This window comes from Anarhichas minor, unplaced genomic scaffold (genome assembly GCF_050575085.1).
Source record: "Anarhichas minor isolate MPS153535 unplaced genomic scaffold, ASM5057508v1 ptg000033l, whole genome shotgun sequence".
NCBI lineage: Eukaryota > Metazoa > Chordata > Actinopteri > Perciformes > Anarhichadidae > Anarhichas > Anarhichas minor.
In genome coordinates, this window is record NW_027466479.1 from 3,210,713 (window position 1) to 3,235,808 (window position 25,096).

General features: G+C 43.7%; 1 protein-coding gene across 1 annotated transcript; it reads left to right on the top strand.

The window, feature by feature from the left end:
* The first annotated feature begins 378 nt into the window (after window positions 1–378).
* On the top strand, window positions 379–24,104 carry sacm1la (SAC1 like phosphatidylinositide phosphatase a). Its single transcript, XM_076105635.1, has 20 exons — window positions 379–497; window positions 5,083–5,180; window positions 6,909–6,983; window positions 7,075–7,202; window positions 14,023–14,172; window positions 15,950–16,009; window positions 16,091–16,124; window positions 16,258–16,359; window positions 16,467–16,552; window positions 16,696–16,782; window positions 16,865–16,933; window positions 17,023–17,102; window positions 19,284–19,382; window positions 19,462–19,600; window positions 19,750–19,819; window positions 19,909–19,981; window positions 20,079–20,172; window positions 20,600–20,692; window positions 20,780–20,837; window positions 21,807–24,104. The coding sequence occupies exons 1-20, from the start codon at window positions 469–471 to the stop codon at window positions 21,941–21,943; spliced, it is 1,761 nt and encodes a 586-aa protein (XP_075961750.1). The 5' UTR covers window positions 379–468; the 3' UTR covers window positions 21,944–24,104.
* Window positions 24,105–25,096: the final 992 nt, after the last annotated feature.

A 25,096-nucleotide genomic window follows, 5' to 3' on the forward strand; every position in this document is an offset into this window, starting at 1 on the left:
TTTCATATGAATAGGAAGAAAGGGTCGAAAGGAAATACATATAACACTTACAGATATGAGCCGCAACAAAAACTAACGCTATCTGTCTTTGACTATTCATCCAAAATGTAAACTTGGCTGTATGAACCCATGGAATTTGAACTATTTGAGCTGTGGTTTGTGGGTTTTTCTGGAGGACCTATTTGACAGGGTACTCAAGCTCAACTCTGAAGCAGGATGGAGCTATTCTTTGGCTACTTTTCAATATTTTAATCATTGCACAGCAAAGGCAAGCTTATTGTAGTGATTGAACTACAAGTACCACCAATCGTTTCGCCTTGTGGATGCCAGGTTCTCTTGGATTAGCCGGGAAGCAGCAGTTTGAGCACTACGCCCTCTGTGGGTTTTACAATTTGTATCTGGCAACACACTCAGACGCCACTCTCACTGCTGCTGTCGTCACACTGAGGTCAGGTAGACGGAGCGAAGATGGCGACCGCCTACCAGAGATATAATTTGTAAGTACATATAATACAGTGAATCGTTTTTAAATCGTTCTTTTCTAAGTCTGATAAAAAACAAACGAGAGGCAAAGCTCACGAGTGAGGGAAAGCTGGAGTTCACAAGTAGCGCTAGGTTGGATGACACAGCGGCTGGTCAGGTTAGAACAGGAACCAGTCAAGTTTCACTCAACACTCACTGTGAAGGAAACATGTTAGCATCTTTATGAACACTTGGCAGGAGGCGTATACGGCTGACCATGTCTTCTATCGCCTAACGCTCCAATGAAGGGGTGTGTTTAGTGCGAACACGGTGGCACAATGTTAGTTAGTTGGTTAACCTAGCTAGCAGCAGATGTTTGTTTGACGTTTTGGGTTAATAATCTACAATCAGGATAGTTCGACATATCCTTTCAGGGGTGTCAATGGGACTGTTGTTTTCTGACACATTGCTTTGAAACGTAACGTTACGTTCTTCATACACTCACGTGACTCACGGACCTCAGTCAGCTGTCTGTGGAGCGAACACTGACATCTGGTGAAGCTAAACGTTAGCTGTCGCCAGCTAAATTCTAACTTTTCTGAAAGTTGACAGAGCTCTCTGTACTTATCCAGACACGCACCCTGTTCAAACCGTATAGTCTATGTAACGTTACACATGGCTACAGTCCTACCGTCTGTGCCGTGTCAGCGGTAACGTCACTGTTCATTGATAGGATGGTACCACTGATGCTATCCCTGCTGTCACAGTCACATCAGATACACATGGTGAGTTTGTAAGGCTCATTTCTAAACCCCAATATATGTTCAAATAAAGGGGTTGTGTATTCCACCCGACACATCCTGGTATTGTGGAGTATGCTTTGAAACAGTATTTACACCATTTTGCACGGAGATCAACCATACAGAAAACATAATTGAATCGTATGAATATATAAGATGTGAAGATTAAATATAGGCTCATGACCTCAGCATTTAGCTTCATCTTGGCTCAGACTCTGTTTGCTTTTCTTACCTCACTTTAAAAAGGGTCTCCAGTACAATAATGGCCCTTTGTGACTATGATTACATGATGCAGTACCACAACAAAAACATCAGGATATTCACTGTGATGGACAACTTAAGCAAGTTGGTGTAAAGCACACAAACCGTTGAGCGTGGTCCCTAAACAGTTGGTGTCTCAGTATTATACTGGCTGTTGGTGTAGCACAGGCATGTGAGGTGTGGAAGGCCAACAATAGGGTGTTTGTGTGGTTGTGTCACTACAGCTTTACACGTCACATTCTTCTGCTCTAGGGACTTAAGCTTGGTTACTGAAGTTGTAGCAATGATCTCTGGTCCATTTAAAGCTGCAGTTGATACATTTATTGAAAATGACCTTTTGTCTTATTTGCTAAAACTATCACTGTATCGTGACCGTAGTATATGACAGAGATAATCTGTGAAAAAACATCGGGTTCCTCTGCCTCCTTTTAGTGCATTGGCAAGATTCCACTGCACCTGAAGAAATCAACCAATCAGAGCCAAGGAGTCTCTAATATATGTATATCTCAGACAACTCAGTGATTTCTTTGTCTGATGTTGATGACCCTGTATACTAGTGACTAGAGTAAGGGCTTATGACAACCAAGGACTTAGGTCTGGTCGTTCCTTTGTAATGGAAGCAGGTTTCTGTCGTTAGTACTGTTGAACTGCACATGTCGATGTGTCCTGTAGCTTCTGAAGGCTACGGTGAATGAATGTGTGAATGGTTAGTTCGTCCTGAAGGGCAGGTGGCACCTTGCATGGTTGATGTGGAGGCTAGGTCCGCTTCAGTTGCATCCAGTCTACAGGTAACAGCTGCACGATGGGAAAACGGCATCAGAAACATGACTTTTGTTAACCCTCATCCGACCAACATATTTAACATACAAGACTACTGACAAGAATAAACTACTGTGAGAAACAACCATTGTAGCAAACTGGTTATGTATTACTTCTCAAATTATTAGTAGTTTTAATTAATGAAATCTGAAGAAAAAAACGTATTATTGTTATTTTGATAAAGTGTAATATTGTGTAAAATGGACACAGACAGAGGACACAATGACAGATGGAGTGTCCTTATTTCACCGATAGTGTGTGATCCTTCAACTTAGGACTTGAATGAAGAAGAAAGTGAGAGGAAGAAGGTGTTGGAGATGGTAGGATGGCTCTTTACCTTTTTAAATAGTAAAGGGTTGGTGGGCAGAATAAAGTAATCACTTTCCTCTGGCCAGGCTTGGTAGTGGACCACACAAACTCGGCCCATGAACCCCCTTCAGCTTCCTGATTCCTGTTAAGGTCTTGGTGAAGCAGTTTTCAATGAAATGATCACCACACAGAGAAGATAACATTTTGATTAAACGTTACAACAATCAAGATGTCACTGTTTGCTGCTAGCTGTCTATAATAAAGGGCCAAAACCAGGATTAATGTTACCCAAATGCTAGCTAGCTAACGTTCTAGCCATAACATTCTGTTAAACACAATTATCCAAATGGTAGCTGTACATTTTGGGAACCCGGCTAAAGCGTAACGAGATCTTTCTGGTGTCCCAAGCCTCGTTTTGAAACCAAGATGGCGATGCGTGTGATGGTGTGAATATATGAATCTGAACTGTAAACATTCCAAATGTTCCCTTCTGCGGTGTATGTTCATATAATATGCCTCACCAGACTGCACCCAGAAGACATTAAAAGTTGTTCATCAATCACAATTCAATTAAATAAATCTGAATAAGACCCATTGTTTTTTTTCAATGACAGGGCATAATATTATATTATATATTATATTTATATTTATAATCGAGTCAGCAGAGACAGTCTGCATGTTTGTTTTTTCTATAATAGCTGCCTGGCCTCCTGTCACGGCTAGCCTCCCCATATGCTAGTGAGAATCAGTCAGTGTATGTGGTTCATGAACGCAGCAGAAAAACATAGCGGAGGGCTACACAGCTAACGTTATCTGTGCATCTAGTTAGCGTTAGCTGAGACTGAAAATGTGTCACTTTCAACATGAGCTCAGTTCAAGCTTGGCAGGGAACTACAAGACTGCATCATAGATAAAGTGAGGTAGACAGTTTAACATGGATGTATTAAAAAGAAGAGGCAGACCACATTGGTAACCATCTCAGCTCTAGCTAGCATTAGAAAGCTAACAGCTCGCTCTCTGTGCAGCTGTGAATGAGCATGATCTGACCTGGTTGATTCAGGGCATGACAAAATAATAAGTTGGGTCAAGTAATGGTAGCCAGCGAAGTTATTATAGTAGAATAAAAAAGTACAGGTGCTGGTATACTGTCATTTTATTCCAAAAGTCGTAACCAAAGCAAATGAAGTAAAGGTCGGGGTCAGGGCCGCTCTAAGAAGTAAAGTGAACGCACCCTTGAGGTAGGGATCGTTTCGTTGGTCAACACTTCACCTTGCATTCTGATGGTTGGGGAGTTCTGACAGGGTTATTGCACACAAAAATCCAAGAGCAGTTGTTTCACGAGCACACAGAAGCAGCCCAAGTGTTAGGAGAAGAGCTGGAGCTGGAGCATAGGAAATCTGTGCCAGCAAGAATATATCTGAGTGCAAACAGTTTGACTGAAACAGAGCAATTCCAAGTGCAAGCAAGGGCTATTTAAGTGAGGGGACAGGGTGAGCATTACTAAATGTAATCAATGCTCTTGAATAAATATTACTTGGGCTCCTCTACATCTGGACACGTGGATCTAATTTTCTTTGTTGATGTGTTGGCCCTCCATATTAAACGTGTCCACTTGGTTCAGTCCAATTCCTTGCTGGGGGACCATTGCTGCATGTCATACCCCTCTCTCTCTTTGTTTCCTGTTTATAATGAATATATAAAAAAACATGTTTCAACTTAAGACAGTATTAAGTGGTGGAACTCTGGCCTAAAACAAGGGCAGTCGGGAAAGAATTCTTGGATATTATGATAAACGTGTAGGTGCTTGTAATAGCAAAGGACACATACAAAGGCTGCTCATGAATAAAGGCTGGGTAAAAAGCATTTAGAGCTGGAATTACCTGTACCTTAACGTCTCGCATGATAAACTAAACATATTGTTTATTTCCACAGCAAGTATTCCATCAGTGCACTCTCACTGTCTCTTTAGAATACAAATACGAACGCGATCGGTTAATACTACTCAGACTACAAACGGAACAGAATGCTTCCGATTCCAGAATCTTGTCTGTTTATAGAGGTTAGAAATAAGTAGTATGACATGACTCTGTTGTTGTACTGATGGAATCACTGCTGTGGAAATGTATATTGATTCAATTAATAAAGACAAATTAAATTGGGAACAGATAAATAAAAAGGGGAAATGTATAACTATGAGGAAACATGGCTGGTTCCCAATAAGATAATTTTCTTGTACCCACATTCTGCATTCACAATGGTATCCTCTTCTGTAAGACATTTCTAAGACATTCCTGTCTTGACTAAGAGAGAGAATCCCAAATAATTTTCTGTAGCACATTGTGAGGCTTGGTGAACCTGAATAAACGTGTTCAAGCTGTTTATCCCTGGATGAAAAACTCAACTTTAATTCAACTCCCTTCTTCTTTCCCAGGCACACAACCCCAGAGAAGTTCTTCATAGAGGCCTGCGATGAGGGGGCTGATGCTGTGCTGGCAATCGACAGGGTCTCAAATGAGATGACCCTCAAAGGTAGAAAGTCTGACAGTTCATTGACAAAGACGCTTTTAGCTCTGGTTGAAAGCTCTCACCACCTTTGAACGGTGAAGTCCCAACAGCATGTAAGGGGTACATGTTCTAGCTTCATCAGAATCAGAACCGTTTATTGCCATGGTATGTTGCACATACAAGGAATTTGTCGTGGCGGGTGGTGCATAACATTTAACAATCAACACAGTGCAAGAAATAGAAACATATTAAAATTTACAATAGAGTATAAAATAAAGTGCATAACAAACAGATAGCAGTACTATAAACAAGTAAGATGAAGTGTAATGTCAAGTGTGTTTAAATAAAGAAACCTTGAAGGGATGTGCAGGGCAGGGACCGGTAAGAAATTGTCCTGGGGGTGTAAGAGTCAGAGTCAGTGGGGGTCCCGGGCTTTGGTGATGAACCCGACTGCAGAAAGGAAGAAGCTGTTCGTGTGGCGTGAGGTCTTGGTCCTGATGGACCGCAGCCTCCTGCCAGATGGAAGGGGCTCGAACAGTTCATGTCCAGGGTGAGAGGGGTCGGCTACAATCCTTCTTGCTCGCTTAAGGGTCCTTGAAGCGAACAAGTCCTGGAGGGACGGCAGATTGTAGCCAATCACTCTCTCAGCAGAGCGAATGATGCGCTGCAGTCTGCCCTTGTCCTTGGATGAACAAAAAAGTTTAACACAATCTCAAAGAGTTTTTTTCCTGTATTTCAACATACAGTAAATATCTGTATAAATGGACAAAGGAGAGTGTCATATGAGAACCATTGGATGGAATGATGGTACTGTCAAGAAGTTTACTGATGAAGCTTGATGGTAGATTTATCAAATTAATATTCAAACCTCTCCCAACTCTTGAGCTTCACTACGGACATTTTTGATTTCTTGATTTTTAATTTTTCCATCATTTTGGCTGTGTTTATGCATATGACATACATATAAGTCTATGATACACTGTGTAGCCAAAATACAGAGACTCAGACCCTTAAGGACAAAAATTTCCCACTGAAACCCGTTTATAACCACATTATTTGATCCCACTGCCATCACAGTATAACATCATGTTATATGATTTCATATCAGGCTGTCATTATATACCCCTGGCTTTAATAATGTAGTTGTTACTATTTTCCATCAGACTGAGCCTGTTTCTCATGTTTGCCCTCTGGGGCTAATACATGCTATTTTCCTGGTTTTCATGTTGGTGTTGTTGCTGCTGTATTGTGCTGCAATGTCAATCAATGCTGTAGCTAATTAATCAGACTTTATAACAGCCAAAACAAACAAACAAACTGAGTAAACGCTAGCACAAATATCATCAATATGAGGTGAGAAAACCCCAGAGGTAGGATCTGAAATAGATAACGCTCAACTAAAGCCCGACTAAAAAGGCTAGTTATTGACATTTCCCTGACTGAAAAATAAATGAATTTTCTGCCTTTTTTTTCATAAAAACAACCGTGGCATTATTTAACCAAAAGGGTTAAAATTCTGAAAATGAATAAATATTTGTAGTTACATTTAGAACTTTTGTTAAACATATACCCACTAAATCACTATGGAGGTAAAAATATAAGTTGTTTATACATTTGTTTGTCTTATCAATCTTTCTGACATTTAATAGTTGAGTCACATTACCAGGAAGTTTATAAAGATAAATTAGAAAGTGAAATTTGCAGCGCTTTGATAAAGCATGTAACTTGTGAACCGTTGCGGTGCTTTCCCAGGTAAAAAAGACGTCCCCCCCTCAGCGGTCACCAGACCTATATGTGGCATCATGGGAACCGTCCGCCTGGTAGCAGGTAGGTACCGTGGTGTGGTCAGTGCTTTGTTAAACATGTCTTTGAAGCCTGTGCGGTAAAACAGCTTTGACTGCCCACTTCCACCACACAGGGATGTACCTGATAGTCATCACCAGGAAGAGGAATGTGGGCAGCCTCCTGGGCCACGCTGTGTGGAAGGCTGTGGACTTTGACGTGATCTCTTACAAGAAGACTGTGCTGCATCTCTCAGAGATCCAGGTCAGCAAGACTATTCTCTCAAAATCTGCAAAAGACAATGCTTCTAACGGTCTACACAATACATTGAGCTGCAGATTCACCCTTTAGAAATGTTGGTGCTGGTGTTTCCATGCAGGCACTGCTTAAGTACAACCTGAAGTATTCTTATTTCAAAAATAACTTTTAATGTACTAGCTCTGTCAGAAGAGAAACGCAACATATATTTGAATGATTCCAAAGCTGTCTTAGTCCCAGCTGGCCTGGATCGCAGTTTCCTCTGCTTCCAGGACCAATCTCTGGACTGGACACGATCAAATGAAACTCTTCTGACTCTGGGTGAGATGGGTTTCACAAAACGTTGCCATGTATTTTCCTTGAAAAACTTCTGAAAGCTTGGTTTCAAATCTTAAATATTTCTCAGCAGCATGAAATATTTCTGACTGAATAAGCAACAATGTTATTTACTAAGAGTGTAACAGTCTGATCTGCTTCATCTGGACTGGGTGGGTGTGGTTTGATCAGATTTGATTGAGAAAAGAAAACAACCTCACAACTTTCATCACATTTTGATTCAGAAGTTGTTAAATCATGATTGGTGCACTAAAATACATAACAAGACATGTTTTTTTTTCTTGCTGAGCCCTGTAACTCTTTAAAACAGTAATGGGAGTACAGACAAAAGTATAATACAGAAAATCTCTCAACTCCAAATTAAATTCATTATCCACTTTCATTTATGAAGCAGATAATAAAATGAAACCTTTTTAGGGTTTAAGCTTTCACTGCATTTCAAGAGATATATTTAATTTCTTTAAGTCATCCACAACGATTAATATGTGTTGTGTATTATCTTTCAATATCCTTTGGGAATTATCTTTATTAAAGATCAGATAGATTACTAGTTCATATTTGTTGATCCACGTTGAAAAACACTCTGTTCTGCCAACTTGTATGAGTGAGACCTCATGTTTCAGGATCTTTCTTCACACTGCTATCTAATTTCAGTGTAGCAGGCAGTGCATTATTCATCTGCTGCTGCCTCTATTCCCTGGTATTGTAATCGATAGAGCAGCCTTGGCTGAAAACTTTGTGCTTTATGGTAAAACACTGTGTGGACTGTAGGACTACTAAAGGACTGTAGGTTTTAGTAGCAAGTACAAACTAGTCCAAGTATGAGGACTGGTAGAACAGGATGGCACTGATCTAGTGAGAGGAGGGTAGGAAAGCAGATGGAGTGAGTGAACAGTGGAAGGTGGAGGTGTAACTTCAGTCTCCACTCTCTGTGCTAACTGGCTTAGCAGACACATCCTATTAGCCCAGCAAAGATGCATGACAGTCAGACCTGTTTGTTTCCTCTTCAGAAGACTGAAGAGCAGCAGCATAACCTGTCAAAAAGAGACCTACCCTTCACCAAGCCCCTCAGCTGCTGTTGCTACGCCTGTCAAGCTATTGACGGTGATAATGATGATGGATTTACTATTCAAATTCGTATTTATTTCGAAACAATGGGTCCTTGATTTGAGACGGAGGGAACAAAAAGCCCTTTCTCATTTCTAGTTGCCAACTGTCCTCGTCAGCTGAACTGACATCAAAGAGACATGTTGTCAGCTGTAGCCAGCTAGTTTACTCTCTGACTTACTTTCTAATCTTTCTAGCCGACTCGTTTTAAAACTAGAAATTATGAAGAATGTCTTAAATATTCACATGACAGCTTCATACATGAGGCCATGCTAAAAGGCTAAAGCTAACCGGTATTATATTTAATTATAAATAAAAATGTAAAGATATTTCCAAATCAACTTTCCAAATTTAAATGAGATCCTCATAAAAAGCAGGTAGTTAATGGCTTGCTTCGTGCTCATCAAAGACTTACATTTGTGTGATCTGAAAATATATATAAACCATTTCGATTCGACCACCTTTTCTTCTAACAGCACCCTCAGGGCCCTGGAAGTGGTCAGGCTCCAACAGGGTGATACGGGCCAAAAATCATTCTACCGTATGACAGGGTTGAGCTGACTGTTTTAATTCAATACATACAATATATTCATGCTATTTTTAACAATGTGGTGTTCTGCATTACTCATCTAAAGGGTTACTGTGTAATTCATGTTACCTTGTTAAACAGTATAGACTTATGTTGGATCCCATCATATGTTGGTCTTGAGGTGCTGCAGTGTTTATTGGTACACTAACTGACACCTGCACTGTATGCTTACTACCAGCTGACAACATGACTGTCTCTCCACAACACGCTGCTCTTAAAACATGCTGCACATCACCTCACAAAGATCTGACCATGTTTGAATCACATACACAGACACAGGGAAATATACATTTTATGATGGAAGTGGATCAGCTGATTGATGGCTGGCGATGTTTCCAGCAGAACATTGCCAGACCTATTTTGAAAAAGCAATGGCCGACAGTGTAACGTCATATCTCAGTCAGTCACTCAGTGGGAGAGGTTTACATGCAGTCACAAAGGGAGAGTGGGGGAGGTTTACATGCAGACACAGAGAGAGTGGGGGAGGTTTACATGCAGACAGAGGGAGAGTGGGGGAGGTTTACATGCAGTCACACAGGGAGAGTGGGGGAGGTTTACATGCAGACACAGAGGGAGAGTGGGGGAGGTTTACATGCAGACACAGAGAGAGTGGGGGAGGTTTACATGCAGACAGAGGGAGAGTGGGGGAGGTTTACATGCAGTCACACAGGGAGAGTGGGGGAGGTTTACATGCAGACAGAGGGAGAGTGGGGGAGGTTTACATGCAGACACAGGGAGAGTGGGGGAGGTTTACATGCAGACACAGAGAGAGTGGGGGAGGTTTACATGCAGACACAGGGAGAGTGGGGGAGGTTTACATGCAGACACAGAGAGAGTGGGGGAGGTTTACATGCAGACACAGAGAGAGTGGGGGAGGTTTACATGCAGACACAGGGAGAGTGGGGGAGGTTTACATGCAGACAGAGGGAGAGTGGGGGAGGTTTACATGCAGACACAGAGAGAGTGGGGGAGGTTTACATGCAGACACAGGGAGAGTGGGGGAGGTTTACATGCAGACACAGAGAGAGTGGGGGAGGTTTACATGCAGACACAGAGAGAGTGGGGGAGGTTTACATGCAGACACAGGGAGAGTGGGGGAGGTTTACATGCAGACAGAGGGAGAGTGGGGGAGGTTTACATGCAGACACAGGGAGAGTGGGGGAGGTTTACATGCAGACACAGAGAGAGTGGGGGAGGTTTACATGCAGACACAGAGAGAGTGGGGGAGGTTTACATGCAGACACAGGGAGAGTGGGGGAGGTTTACATGCAGACACAGGGAGAGTGGGGGAGGTTTACATGCAGACAGAGGGAGAGTGGGGGAGGTTTACATGCAGACAGAGAGAGAGTGGGGGAGGTTTACGTGCATACAGAGGGAGAGTGGGAGAGGTTTACGTGCAGAGAGTGGGGGAGGTTTGCATGCAGACACAGAGGGGGAGTGGGGGAGGCTTACATGCAGACACAGAGGGGGAGTGTGGGAGGCTTACATGCAGACACAGAGGGAGAGTGGGGGAGGTTTACATGCAGACAGAGGGAGAGTGGGGGAGGTTTACGTGCAGACACAGAGGGAGAGTGGGGGAGGTTTACGTGCAGACACAGAGGGAGAGTGGGGGAGGTTTACATGCAGACACAGAGGGGGAGTGGGGGAGGCTTACATGCAGACACAGAGGGAGAGTGGGGGAGGTTTACATGCAGACACAGGGGGAGTGGGGGAGGCTTACATGCAGACACAGAGGGAGAGTGGGGGAGGTTTACATGCAGACAGAGGGAGAGTGGGGGAGGTTTACGTGCAGACACAGAGGGAGAGTGGGGGAGGTTTACGTGCAGACACAGAGGGAGAGTGGGGGAGGTTTACATGCAGACACAGAGAGAGTGGGGGAGGTTTACATGCAGACACAGGGAGAGTGGGGGAGGTTTACATGCAGACACAGAGAGAGTGGGGGAGGTTTACATGCAGACAGAGGGAGAGTGGGGGAGGTTTATATGCAGACACAGAGGGAGAGTGGGGGAGGTTTACGTGCAGACACAGAGGGAGAGTGGGGGAGGTTTACGTGCAGAGAGTGGGGGAGGTTTGCATGCAGACAGAGGGAGAGTGGGGGAGGTTTGCATGCAGACAGAGGGAGAGTGGGGGAGGTTTACATGCAGACACAGAGAGAGTGGGGGAGGTTTACATGCAGACAGAGGGAGAGTGGGGGAGGTTTATATGCAGACACAGAGGGAGAGTGGGGGAGGTTTACGTGCAGACACAGAGGGAGAGTGGGGGAGGTTTACGTGCAGACACACAGGGAGAGTGGGGGAGGTTTACATGCAGACAGAGGGAGAGTGGGGGAGGTTTACATGCAGACAGAGGGAGAGTGAGGGAGGTTTACGTGCATACAGAGGGAGAGTGGGGGAGGTTTACGTGCAGTCACAGAGGGAGAGTGGGGGAGGTTAACGTGCAGACAGAGGGAGAGTGGGGGAGGTTTACGTGCAGACACAGAGGGAGAGTGGGGGAGGTTTACGTGCAGAGAGTGGGGGAGGTTTGCATGCAGACAGAGGGAGAGTGGGGGAGGTTTACATGCAGACACAGAGGGGGAGTGGGGGAGGCTTACATGCAGACACAGAGGGAGAGTGGGGGAGGTTTACATGCAGACAGAGGGAGAGTGGGGGAGGTTTACGTGCAGACACAGAGGGAGAGTGGGGGAGGTTTACGTGCAGACACAGAGGGAGAGTGGGGGAGGTTTACATGCAGACACAGAGAGAGTGGGGGAGGTTTACATGCAGACACAGAGAGAGTGGGGGAGGTTTACATGCAGACAGAGGGAGAGTGGGGGAGGTTTACGTGCAGACACAGAGGGAGAGTGGGGGAGGTTTACGTGCAGACAGAGGGAGAGTGGGGGAGGTTTACGTGCAGACAGAGGGAGAGTGGGGGAGGTTTGCATGCAGACAGAGGGAGAGTGGGGGAGGTTTACATGCAGACACAGAGAGAGTGGGGGAGGTTTACATGCAGACAGAGGGAGAGTGGGGGAGGTTTATATGCAGACACAGAGGGAGAGTGGGGGAGGTTTACGTGCAGACACAGAGGGAGAGTGGGGGAGGTTTGCATGCAGACAGAGGGAGAGTGGGGGAGGTTTACGTGCAGACACAGAGGGAGAGTGGGGGAGGTTTACGTGCAGACACAGGGAGAGTGGGGGAGGTTTACGTGCAGACAGAGGGAGAGTGGGGGAGGTTTACGTGCAGACAGAGGGAGAGTGGGGGAGGTTTACATGCAGACAGAGGGAGAGTGTGGGAGGTTTACATGCAGACAGAGGGAGAGTGGGGGAGGTTTACGTGCAGACACAGAGGGAGAGTGGGGGAGGTTTGCATGCAGACAGAGGGAGAGTGGGGGAGGTTTACGTGCAGACACAGAGGGAGAGTGGGGGAGGTTTACGTGCAGACACACAGGGAGAGTGGGGGAGGTTTACATGCAGACAGAGGGAGAGTGGGGGAGGTTTACGTGCAGACACAGAGGGAGAGTGGGGGAGGTTTACGTGCAGACACAGAGGGAGAGTGGGGGAGGTTTACGTGCAGACACAGAGGGAGAGTGGGGGAGGTTTACATGCAGACAGAGGGAGAGTGGGGGAGGTTTACATGCAGACAGAGGGAGAGTGTGGGAGGTTTACATGCAGACAGAGGGAGAGTGGGGGAGGTTTACGTGCAGACACAGGGAGAGTGGGGGAGGTTTACGTGCAGACACAGAGGGAGAGTGGGGGAGGGTTACGTGCAGACACAGAGGGAGAGTGGGGGAGGTTTACGTGCAGACACAGAGGGAGAGTGGGGGAGGTTTACGTGCAGACACAGAGGGAGAGTGGGGGAGGTTTACGTGCAGACAGAGGGAGAGTGGGGGAGGTTTACGTGCAGACAGAGGGAGAGTGGGGGAGGTTTACGTGCAGACAGAGGGAGAGTGGGGGAGGTTTACGTGCAGACACAGAGGGAGAGTGGGGGAGGGTTACGTGCAGACACAGAGGGAGAGTGGGGGAGGGTTACGTGCAGACACAGAGGGAGAGTGGGGGAGGTTTACGTGCAGACACAGAGGGAGAGTGGGGGAGGTTTACGTGCAGACACAGAGGGAGAGTGGGGGAGGTTTACGTGCAGACACAGAGGGAGAGTGGGGGAGGTTTACGTGCAGACAGAGGGAGAGTGGGGGAGGTTTACGTGCAGACAGAGGGAGAGTGGGGGAGGTTTACGTGCAGACAGAGGGAGAGTGGGGGAGGTTTACGTGCAGACACAGAGGGAGAGTGGGGGAGGGTTACGTGCAGACACAGAGGGAGAGTGGGGGAGGTTTACGTGCAGACACAGAGGGAGAGTGGGGGAGGTTTACGTGCAGACACAGGGAGAGTGGGGGAGGTTTACGTGCAGACAGAGGGTGAGTGGGGGAGGTTTACATGCAGACAGAGGGAGAATGGGGGAGGTTTACAAACGGTTTTGTCTCGTCCTACATCTCGTTTGAAAATATATCGATATACCTTACAAAGTCGATACACTGCCCAGCCTGACTACTTTAACAGTCCCACTCTCAACTTGAATGTTTTACTAGTTAGTAATACTAACCTGCGCAGATGGTCCATGCAGGGAGGTATTCTCATCTCAATGTAGGTGGAAGAGAGAGCTGCTATCAGTATTGGCACATACTAGAGTGAAGGAATCAGGAGAGAGAAGGTCGGATCGGTGCATCCCGAACACACAGCACCAGTATAACATGAGTATGCAGTTCTCTGCAAAGTGCATCGTCATGAGTTTCCTGAGTACTAAAAGTCTGTTGTCTTTCCGCCTCTAGTCTCAGGAGAATAAGACTTTCCTGTCCATGATAAACAATGTGCTGATGACAGACGGCTTCTACTTCTGCACTGACTACGACCTGACGCACACTCTGCAGCGGCTGGCCAACACCAGCCCCGACTTCCAAGAGATGAGTCTGCTGGAGAGGGTGAGACATCCAATCAGTTGCCTCGCAGAGTTTCACACTATTTTCTTTCTGGTCTGAAATGCCCAAATAGACCCTGGAACAGAAGTGATTTTCTGTATCACATCTGAGTTTGTATGCGTGTATACGTTTATACGTGTATACGTTTGTATGCGTGTATACGACATATCAACAATACAGGGACCCACATATCAAATTTGACTCTACAGAGCGACTAAAAAAATCTCAAAAGATTGTGAGGGATAAATCAGGAGCCAGGCAATGGGTGATATCCTGTTGTTTTCTTATTGTGAGCAAATCCCATATGCATGAGCCATAGAACTCTGTTCAAATTTCATCAATTCGCTCGCTGTTGTTCCTTCATTACCATGAACACACACACTGTAGTTTATTCTGACTCAATCCACAATACAAATACTCACTAGAGCACCAAATGTGGATTAATCCGCCACTAAAAATAGTCCCCAATAAATGCACAATTTCCTCCTGTTTGAGTAAAGTCTGCTGAGATCTAAAGAGACCAGCTGTTTCAGGGAATTACTGAGCCTTTACCTTTAACTATATACTGTATATACTCGGTTGTCAGTTTACACCTGGATAAAACTCATTCAGTCAAATTCCACAGTGAAACTATTCGAGAGATGTTGATTCAACTGTATTTACATATTTGTATACTGACAGGTGTTTCTATTATTTTGTCCACCCCATTTATATTGACGAGGGTAAGCTAAATAACAGAAACACCTCCTGTGTGATACAGTACAGTGCAACAGCAACACAAACTGCATTCTCCAACATGACCACACAGTGTAATCATCTCACTAAAATAGTTTCAACCAAAGCACTCTCCCCTTGATGAAGGTAAGGGTTACTGCAGGATGGTTGTGTTGAGGCACGGGCACACATGCACAAAATATACATTCACCTCCCATTCTATGTGAGCAAGGGGGCGAAAAAACATTTGTTCACACTTCTGGTGGTGAAGCACATTCACATCTGATTATTCGCATGGAGTTCAACTCTGGTAAACCTTCACCTCCACAGCCAGTGGTCACTGGCCTGCATTCACACATGTGTGATGGTACCTTTTGACTGCAAAAGTTTTAGCTAGGTGTACCTAATAAACTGGAAGCTCTGTGTCATTGTGAGTTCAGTAGGAACCAATGGGCTTGGGGCTGAGAGCTACAGACAGGAAGTCAGAGAGAAGTGAGGGACTGACAGTGTTGTTTTTGGTCTTTTCTTTTGATTTGTTTACAATAACAAAAATATAGTTCTTTGTAGTTTGTAAACGGTTTGTACAAGATCATAATGTAGTGGAGTTTTCTATGTACATTGTTTACACAAATATGTGACAATGCCGAAAGGATTGCCTAAATTACTGCTCAAATGATTGACGTATAATAGTCTTTATCAGGCACCCCCCCATTTGATTCTGATTCAGAGGGCTATTACGATTAGAAAACAAAAATGTTTGATTTCTATACATTATTTGTTTTTCTCACTGTGGGACTACTTGCTACTTTTAAAACATAGCGTGTTTATAATCATCCATGATTTAAATAAACATAAATGTGCTTCCATTGTCCATTATTAATACAATCTATATAAGATCCTGCATCTAAGCATCCATTTCCCCACCCCTAGTACGTACATTGTTTATCCATCATTTTTGATTCTATTTAGTTGTTGGTAAGCTAATGCTGATCATGATAATGGTCATTATGATAAAGAGGATGAATAATGTGTTGATAAATGACATGGTGTTTCTTGTGGTTTTCAGGCAGATCAGAGGTTTGTGTGGAATGGGAACCTCTTGAGAGAGCTGGCTGCACAGCCAGAGGTAAGACTGCTCACTCGTTTGTTTTTCACTCCATGTTTTCCTACTTATTTCATAACAATAACTGTCACTGTTTCCCCATAGCTTCATAAGTTTGCACTTCCTGTGGTCCATGGATGTATCCTTTTTACTAAATCTAATATCTGATGTTTTCTAATGGAGCATGAGGCACCTCATCTGATCTACAACACACGGTAGATAAGATGAGATCAATTCCTGAGCAAAGCGTTTCCTTGACCCTCCTGGTGCAGTCATCGTCATGAAGCCATGTCGTATAAACGGAAAGATCTTTGAGTGGATCCTCATATCCAGGAGAAGCTGCTTCCGGGCCGGCGTCAGATACTACGTTCGAGGTAAACCCCCTGTTGCATGACACCGCCTCTTTGTTGAACTGCAATATGAAGGTACAACAGAAGCTAATGTTGTCCGCCTCACTGACACTCTGTCCTGCTGCCTCCAGGCATCGACTCTGAAGGCCATGCTGCCAACTTTGTGGAGACTGAGCAGATAGTTCTGTATGAGGGAGCAAAGGCTTCATTTATACAGGCAAGTATGACAGCCGGCCCTGTTAAAGACTATGTGGCTCATTGGTACCTGGCCTTTTCTAAGTTTTTCTGTGCAACATTTTGTCCAAAAGTTAAAGCATTCAAGTTTGAGAATGCATATTTCCCTTTGTTTTTCATCCCCAGACACGAGGCTCCATCCCCTTTTACTGGAGTCAGAGGCCCAACCTCAAATACAAACCTAAACCTGTCATCAACAAAACCACCAATCACGTAAGAGCAGGCGTTTTCCTGTTTCTGTGTGCTTTTTAATAGTGAGGTGTGAAAATGCTAACCATGTGAAAACGTTGTATAGATGGATGGTTTCCAGAGGCATTTTGACTCTCAGCTCCTCATCTACGGGAAGCAAACTATTCTGAACCTGGTGAGGACCCTTAGTCAAGCTCTTTCCCTTCTTTCTTTGAAAGGAAATATCAGCAAGTTCTTCTGAGGCCAATTTGTGTGTTTTTCCAGGTAAACCAGAAGGGCTCAGAGAAGCCACTAGAGCAGGCCTTTGCCAAGATGGTGTCTGGCATGAACAATGGTATGCTCAAGTAAGTGTCCCTCCATGACTTCACTGAGAACATGGTCCCTTATGACATCATTCAGGTTACTCAGAGAAACCAGGTTACTGGACCTGGCTACTGTACATCTGTGTATACATCTTTCATACCTGCGACGTTCTTCTGGAAGAGCAGCTTTCCTCTTTTCATACATTCATGTCAGTGTTTTCAAACCAGTTTGATATTAAGCCAGTCAAGCCTGTTCCAACAGCGGTCTGGTCTGGAGTACCGATTGTTACCACTAGGTGTCAGACTTGACTCAGTAATTGAGCTTCATCGCTCATGATGAGCATCTGCTAGTCAGTGTAACAGAGAACATAATAGAGGAGGAGGATTTGATGCTCTGCCATGTCTCATCCATTCAGTCAGAAAATGTACTTTCTAGTAAACAAACGTTTCTCCCCGCCCACCTCTCAATGTCATCTCCTTCATGTTGGCAGTAAATTGCACATGTCTTGTCAGACAGTAGTGGCTCTGTTACATAATACTGTGTTAATCATGTTGTTATATTGCTTATAATCAAAAGGAATACTAGTTTGATTTAGCAGTGTGACGGCATCAGCGCAGGTTGCTGATGTAGGTTGTGTCGTAATGAAAAAGGTGGGGGCTGTCGGGTTGTATAAAATCAAACCTGTTTAAGCTCATACACCGGACTGGACCGGCAAACCGGCACTCAACCCAACTCTATTGTCTATCTCTGTTTCCAATATAAATGTTAGTGAGATCTTTGTTCTCCTGGAGAAATCCACCTGGCTCCCACGTAGACCCCACAGAAAGAGTTTGTCTGTTAAAGCCACATACGTATACACTGATCTTAATAATTACTACGATATCTATCTGCTGATTGTTAACATATTGTGAATTATTATAAAGGAGAATTAGACAATTAGCCCACACAGTCTGTAAATGGCTAATCATATTTAATACCAACTGATACAACTTTGTAATGAAGAATCATCAGACCTTATCTACTTTTTGATTGATTTATTGACACCTTCACTGTAATGTTTATCAAGTCATGCCACAATGAATGTTAATGTAAATGAAGATAATGTATCAGTCCTTCATTCATTAAGTCCATAAACATCTGTGTTGATATAGAAAATCCTTTGCTTTCAGTGCTTTGTAATTCTTACTGAAGTAGCCCGTCTAATGAAGATCCGCTGTCTGTGCAATCAGTGCAATTATTTATGTATTTTGTCATCAATTGTTTAGCTAATATTTACTCTCTATCAACATGCTCACATTGTTTTGAAGTGCAGGCTAGTGGTCATAAAATAGGGAATGTTGTTAAAGGTGAACTATGACCATTATCTCAATTCATACACAGTCCAAGAATAGTAGTGAACATGAACCACTCTCTACCAAATCCATAAACTAGAGACTAAAGCTCAGATTTGTGATGTCATCCAGTCTAAAGTGTGGAACCGGAAAGATGTTCTAGATGACACTGAGCACCAGGGGAATGTTTATGGCTCCATCTTCTGTTTCACAACTGACAACACTGCAATAGAACAAAGCTGATTTGGGTATTAAAAAAGAAAACGCCACCAAATAAGTGTCCCCTTCATCATCTATGGAGCAGCTGCACACTTTCTACAAGATGACATCACCAGTTTGAGACTGACTTCTCTGCTTTCTGGCTTTGAGAGAGATTAGCTCATGTGTAAGCATATTGATAGAGCTTTCCTCAGCCATAGAGTTAACATGTCTGAATTCTTATTTTTTTTAGGTGTTCTCCGTTGATCTAAACTATTTTATTAGAATATTAAATGACTGTAATGAAGTAGCCGGCTGAGCCAGCAGCGGTTGTTTATGGAAAGCTGTGCTGCTGTTGCATGTTTTATAATTATGCTGGGTGTGCCAACTTGAGATTTAGATGGTATAGGAACATCTGGGCACACCTGTTGTTGCTGCTGCTAGGGGAACCAGGCTTCTCTAATCCCCCAGCCCGATCACAGAAACCAGGTGTGAGAAATCATCTTCCTGGAGAAAGCTGGCTGTAACACAGTTACATTTGTTTAGTTTGGTAGACACCTTCATTTTTCATCTATCTCTCCTTAGAAACTGTAAAGACGATATCTAGTTCTGCCACTTCTGTAACAATGAATGCTGAAGACATCTCCTCCTAATCTAACTATGCCACTATGACATTGTGTCCTCTTTCCTCAGTTACGTCGCCTTCGACTTCCACAAAGAGTGCAGCCACATGAGGTGGGACCGTCTCCAGATCTTAGTGGATGATGTCGCTGAGACACAAGATCAATACAGGTAACTTCACCAGCATCTGTTCGGGGCTAATATCTGTTGTGTACTGTGTAGGAATATTCAGACTTTTCTCTGTGTGTAGTTACTTCATGGTGAACCCAGAGGGGAAGACGGTGGCCCAACAGAGAGGACTCTTCCGCAGTAACTGCATGGACTGCCTGGACAGGACCAACGTCATCCAGAGCCTGCTGGCCCGACGCTCCCTTCAGTCTCAGCTTCAGGTATTTTGAACCTCACTACCGCTCAGCCTTTTTAGAATCGAGGAGTAAATCCCATGTATTCACTCATGTCATGTTATTTTGGAAAGATGCAGGTTATTGAATTTAACATCCTGAGTCTTCTTCTATGTAATGTGCCTGTGTGTGCACAGAGGATTGGGGTTCTGAATGTAGGTCAGCGGATTGAAGAGCAGGCCGAGTTTGAAAAGATCTACAAGAACGGTAATGTCCTCTGTATGCTCGACTGTAAGCATGTGTTGTGTGATGAGTAGAAGTGAGCCCTCACTGTTCTCTGTGTGTGCTCTAACCAGCATGGGCTGACAATGCCAATGCATGTGCTGTTCAGTACGCAGGAACTGGAGCCTTAAAAACAGACTTCACAAGGTACAGTCTGTTACATCCTATACCACACATCAGTTGACCAACGTGTTGTTTTCTGGAGCCCCCCTGCACTAGTTTAATAACCTGATGTCTCCATCAGGATGGGGAAGAGGACCAGGTGGGGCCTGCTGATGGACGGCTGGAACTCAATGATCCGCTACTACAAAAACAACTTTTCTGATGGATTCAGACAGGTATGATGTCTATGACAGGATGTGTTGTAGATTCATCATCATTGAAATAAGTGGGAAACTTAATTACCAATATTCAGTAGACTACACTAACACAAAGCTGCCTTGAATTTGGCAGTGAAGACAAAAAGATATCTGCACACCTTCACGACAGCAGAATCTCTTCAACAATATTGTGGTTAAATGTTCAAGTTGCATTGACTCGTTGAAAGATAGACGAGAATCCACAGACTACTTTAGTGCTTCTATTTCCTGTTCATCTCACACTATCAGTTCCAATCTATACATAGCAAGCTTTACCACTTTAACCTGTCATGTTTCACATTTCAATGAAGCTGTTGATGAAATGAGCCCCAATAAGAAAAGAAATCTGATTTAGAATGGTGTGATGAGTCCAGTCAGGGTGTCCATGTGGTTTTGTTGCTTTCAGGATTCCATTGACCTGTTTCTCGGTAACTTTGCTGTCGATGAGTCTGATGGACCCACTCCTCTTCGTGTGCAGAAGGACTGGAAGTTCCTCACGGTCAGTATATCTGCATTGTCCCTCTCATCAGCAGCAGCAGTTCATGTGACTGTTAGTCTAACCTTTTGAATTCTGCTCTTTTTGCAGCTGCCCATCATTATGCTGGTGGCATTTTCTATGTGCATCGTCTGTCTTCTCATGGCCGGTAAGTTCTTCTCTGCCTGTCAGCGTACACTTTTATCATCTCTGTTGGTTCAGTCCATCAGGGCTGAAATCTTATTCTACTAACTTCTTTAAAGCTACAGGAAATTGTAATTTGTGAATGAATAGGTCTTAACATTGTTGGTGGCGTTGCTATCAGCTCATAGAAATGTTATCAATGGCTATTTATTTCTTCCCTGTTGACTTTGTTAAGTTATACTTAGATATGCTATGCTATACACGACATCTGTTCAAACTTAAGTTCATTCTACCGAGAGAAGAAAGTAACAGTTGAGAATAGTGACTTTTGTCTAGTAATAACACAAGTGAATATCACAAGGACTATTACAGAAGAAAACCTGTCAATGGACCCTTCCTAAGTCCCGCCCCCTTTCGCTATGTGCTCCAATAACATTTGAGCAAGCTTGGAACTCTGCAGAACCTCAGTCAATGTTCCCCTTTCCTGTTCTACTTAGATATGCTATGCTATATACGACATCTGTTCAAAGCTAACATTAGGAAGTCAAGTCACTTAACATTGGTGTCACAATCTTCACGGGCATTACATTCTGTATAGTCAGATTTTAAGTTATCTAATGTTAGCAATGTGACCAATGACTGTTCCACTGAGTCTACACAGGCTACGTAGCCACAGCAGCAGCTCCACTCCTCCGTCTGTGTCGACACAGAAGCACAGTAGCAGCACAGTACAGTCGGTCAGCCCGACACACAGCCGCTATAGTGGTCAGTGTAAAACCAAAGAAATAGACGTCACAGCTGCATGTGTATGGGACTAACGAAATGCAGCTGTTACTCTGCCTGTGTAGACTGTATTCATTCAAATAGAAGTGAATCTGGTCAGATGTGTATGAGATGGACGGCCGCGGCTGAAGCACCTTCAGCTGAAGAGCTTCAGGAGACCGCTTCTTGTGGTTTTGACAACCAGAAAAAATGACTGCAATTTGTCTTGTAGGTGAGACATGGACAGAGACCCTGGCCTACGTGCTGTTCTGGGGGGCTGCTAGTGCCATCACAGCCACTATCATCCTTTTCAATGGCCAAGACTTTGTGGACGCCCCCAAACTGGTTCACAAGGAGAAGCTGGACTGAGTGTGTGTGAGTGTGAGTGTGTGTATGTGAATGTGAGGAGTGTCTGTTGTCTTCTTCCCCAGGTCTGGACTCCAGACTGATCTGCTGCCTCCATTCTACCCTCCACACCTGTTTGTCTACAACATCTTTTACCTTCTTCAGTTGTTCTGCACACACTCTGTCACATGGTCTACCTTATAGTTACATACTGTATCTTGAGGTTGGTTCTTCTGGTTTGTTGGTTTTGTTGGTGTTATGTTGTCAGTTATACAGAGACTCTGTGATGACACTTTACTTTACTGTTTCAATTTTCTTTAGTTTCCTTTAGAAAAAACAATGTATAACACTACTGCTCATTTTCTTATTCCTTTACCATTCTTAAAATGTTAAATGTCATAATGTTATTACAAGCATTTTTCTGTTGTGCTTCAGTACACGCCTTTTAGTGAAAGGTCCTACACACCCACACCCGTGTTTTCATTACTCTGGCTGAGTAGACCTCCAGTCAGGGGGATGTTTGGTGGAGCTATGCCGAAAATGTCATGTCACCAAACTCTATGGACCAATAGAAATGATAGAGCTTGTAAGATGTCCCGCCCTAACGGGTCCAATGAAACCAACAGAGGAATGAAGGAGGTGTTACGTGCAGTTTGGACATCTTTTTGAACTTGTGGGCAGAACCAAGCTGAAACACTGTATGAAGTTGATGTGGTGAACACCTCTGTTTGTTTGGTGTAGGGCCGCTAGTGTACACACAGTTATCAGAGCTTTTTCACTGTAAGAAGCTGCCTGCTGCTTTTTGGACTGTAAAACCAAAACAATGAGCTGAAAGAAGCACAAAGCTCTGTAATGCTTCAGAGATGCTGATAATTCTGTGTTCATCACCAGAGATTCCGTGCTTTATGGTTAGATGGACCTTTCTTATTCTAGGTAGCTAGCTACATATGTAGGAAGATAACATCCCTATTCTTAATTCTGCCCACAAAGCTCTGTTCTAGGGATAAAACAGCAGACCTTTTTGAGTCTCTTAACAGATGGGAGATGTGAGCATCTCATCGAGGTCTGGAGCCAGATTCGTTTGTCCGTCAGAACAATTGGCCTGTAGCACTTTTTACCGTCATGGTCTATGTCCATCGCCGTGTCCCTGGGTTGATCCATGGCAGCATGCAATGTTGTCAGTAAATGTTGTCAGTAAATTCTTCACATTGTGGCTTTGATTGTAATGTTACCTGGAGATATCACACGTAGTTCTGGGGTCATCAGCACTTCAGTGTCTCCATTATGTTGAGTGAACAGGCGTCTGGTGTTCATGGTGTGTCCATGTGGGCTTCATCATGCCACTCATGTTTGAAAGGAAGAGGGCCTATGCACAATGTTACCATTCTGACCTCCATTTGATATCTTTATATTGCAATTTCTTATTCTAGCAGTCATAAAAACTAGTGTTATGCTGTATCTTGAGAATACCAGATAATTATGTTGTGGTGAAGTCCGAACACTTTATCTCCAGATGATCATTAACAGTGATTCAATTGCATCTCAGACCTAAAAGCGCATTAGTAACCAGAGGCTCCACAGTTTACAGTTTCCCGTGCACCGTGGTTCAGTTTCCTCAGAGGATTGATGATTTTGCTTTGACACTCGGATGTTAATTAAAGATGGAGCCTACGATAGTCTTCTTTAGCAGTCTGGCCCCCCTGCCTTCTTATTCTGTGTATTACTTCACATGCAGGATGTGTGCTGTTAGTTGTCCATGATGTGTTCAAGATCATTCCTGCAGTGTAAACATGATCTCATGTATCCGATCAGAACTACTAGTGGTAGGCTACAATACATTAGGTGAGTGATTGATTTGAATTTAGTCAAATGTTTATTTAGGTATGACCATGCTAGCATTTCCAAGAGGTTGTTTCCTTCTGATCTGAACTATGTAACTTTGTGTAACAGTATAGGTCAAAGTCCACTTACTTCTGGAGTCCTAAAGTCCCCAAAAATAGTCTTTAAATCTTGTGCACACAAGAAAAGAACTTGTGAACAATAAAATATATTTTGTGAACAGGATGATGTGTAAACAAGATAAGTGTGTGTAAGAAAGAGCTGTGTGGGAACAACATAACTTGTGCACATTCATATGTTGTCCAACAAGACAATAAATTGCAAATAAGATCAAACATGCACAAAATATATGGATCTCTTATTTACTCAACCTAGCTTGTGTGATAAAAGACAACTTGTGACTTGAGGTTAGCTAGACTTTCGATGCTCTTTGTACGTTGTGGCGCTGCTAGTGAGCTACAGTAGTAAGTGGACCTCGAGCAAAGTTTTTCTGTTAAACTACTTTTTACAGGAACATCTGGTATGTAATGTGTGCAGTGGAGGTGAAATCTGTCTCATGGACATGTTCTTGTAATGCCTTTTACATTTTACAATGAGAGTTGGATGTAATACAGTATCATTTGTCAGTGGAAGTGCTGTCGGTCATTCAGCAGCACCTTAGTTGAAGTATGCTTGGCCATGTTACCCCATCATCATAAGAACAGATCTGTCCACCGTGTGCTGCTGCAGGTTCCACAGGTTCTAACAAGCTGCTGCACTGAGGTGTGCGATGCGATATGTGGTGTAACATGACTAGCTCACTTTACTGTGGACCCTGGGCCCTTTGCTCTTTCCTGGGGATTTAGGGGTTTAGAAATGTGTGGCGAGTTCATTCTTCATGTAAGGAAATCAAATAAATATCCAAGCGTTCAAAATGAAACACTTTAAACATCTTTTTGCAAGTTGTACTTGGGATCATTCAGAAATTGGTTTAAAGGATATTGCACATTGATGAAACCCTGCACTGTACAGCTGCTGCTGGTGTTTATATGTCTGAAGGTTGTCGTATATGAGGAACATCGGGGTTGTATAGCTAGAAATGTATCATTTTAACGCTATAAACCACATTCCTATCTGAGGTATTGGAAGCCAGGATGAGTTATTAAGTTTAATGGGCTTGTGTTTCTCACATTCTTCAGGGCTCTTCCAGAACCACACTTCATCCAGTTCTTTATGTAGTTCTCAATAAACTGCAGAGAACACACAGAGGCTGTTTCATTAGACTGCATTAGTTGTAGCAAGGTGTACGTAATAAGATGAGAGATGCTATCTATCTATCGATCTCCCTTCCTTCTTCCA

Bases quoted from the DNA above. Each gene is read 5' to 3' on its own strand.
- sacm1la (XM_076105635.1), top strand. From the start codon at position 469: ATGGCGACCGCCTACCAGAGATATAATTT. The intron at 16,125-16,257 runs GTATCCTTTTTA...CTCCTGGTGCAG, and splicing joins ACTTCCTGTGGTCCATGGAT to TCATCGTCATGAAGCCATGT. The intron at 16,783-16,864 runs GTAAGAGCAGGC...AACGTTGTATAG, and splicing joins TCAACAAAACCACCAATCAC to ATGGATGGTTTCCAGAGGCA.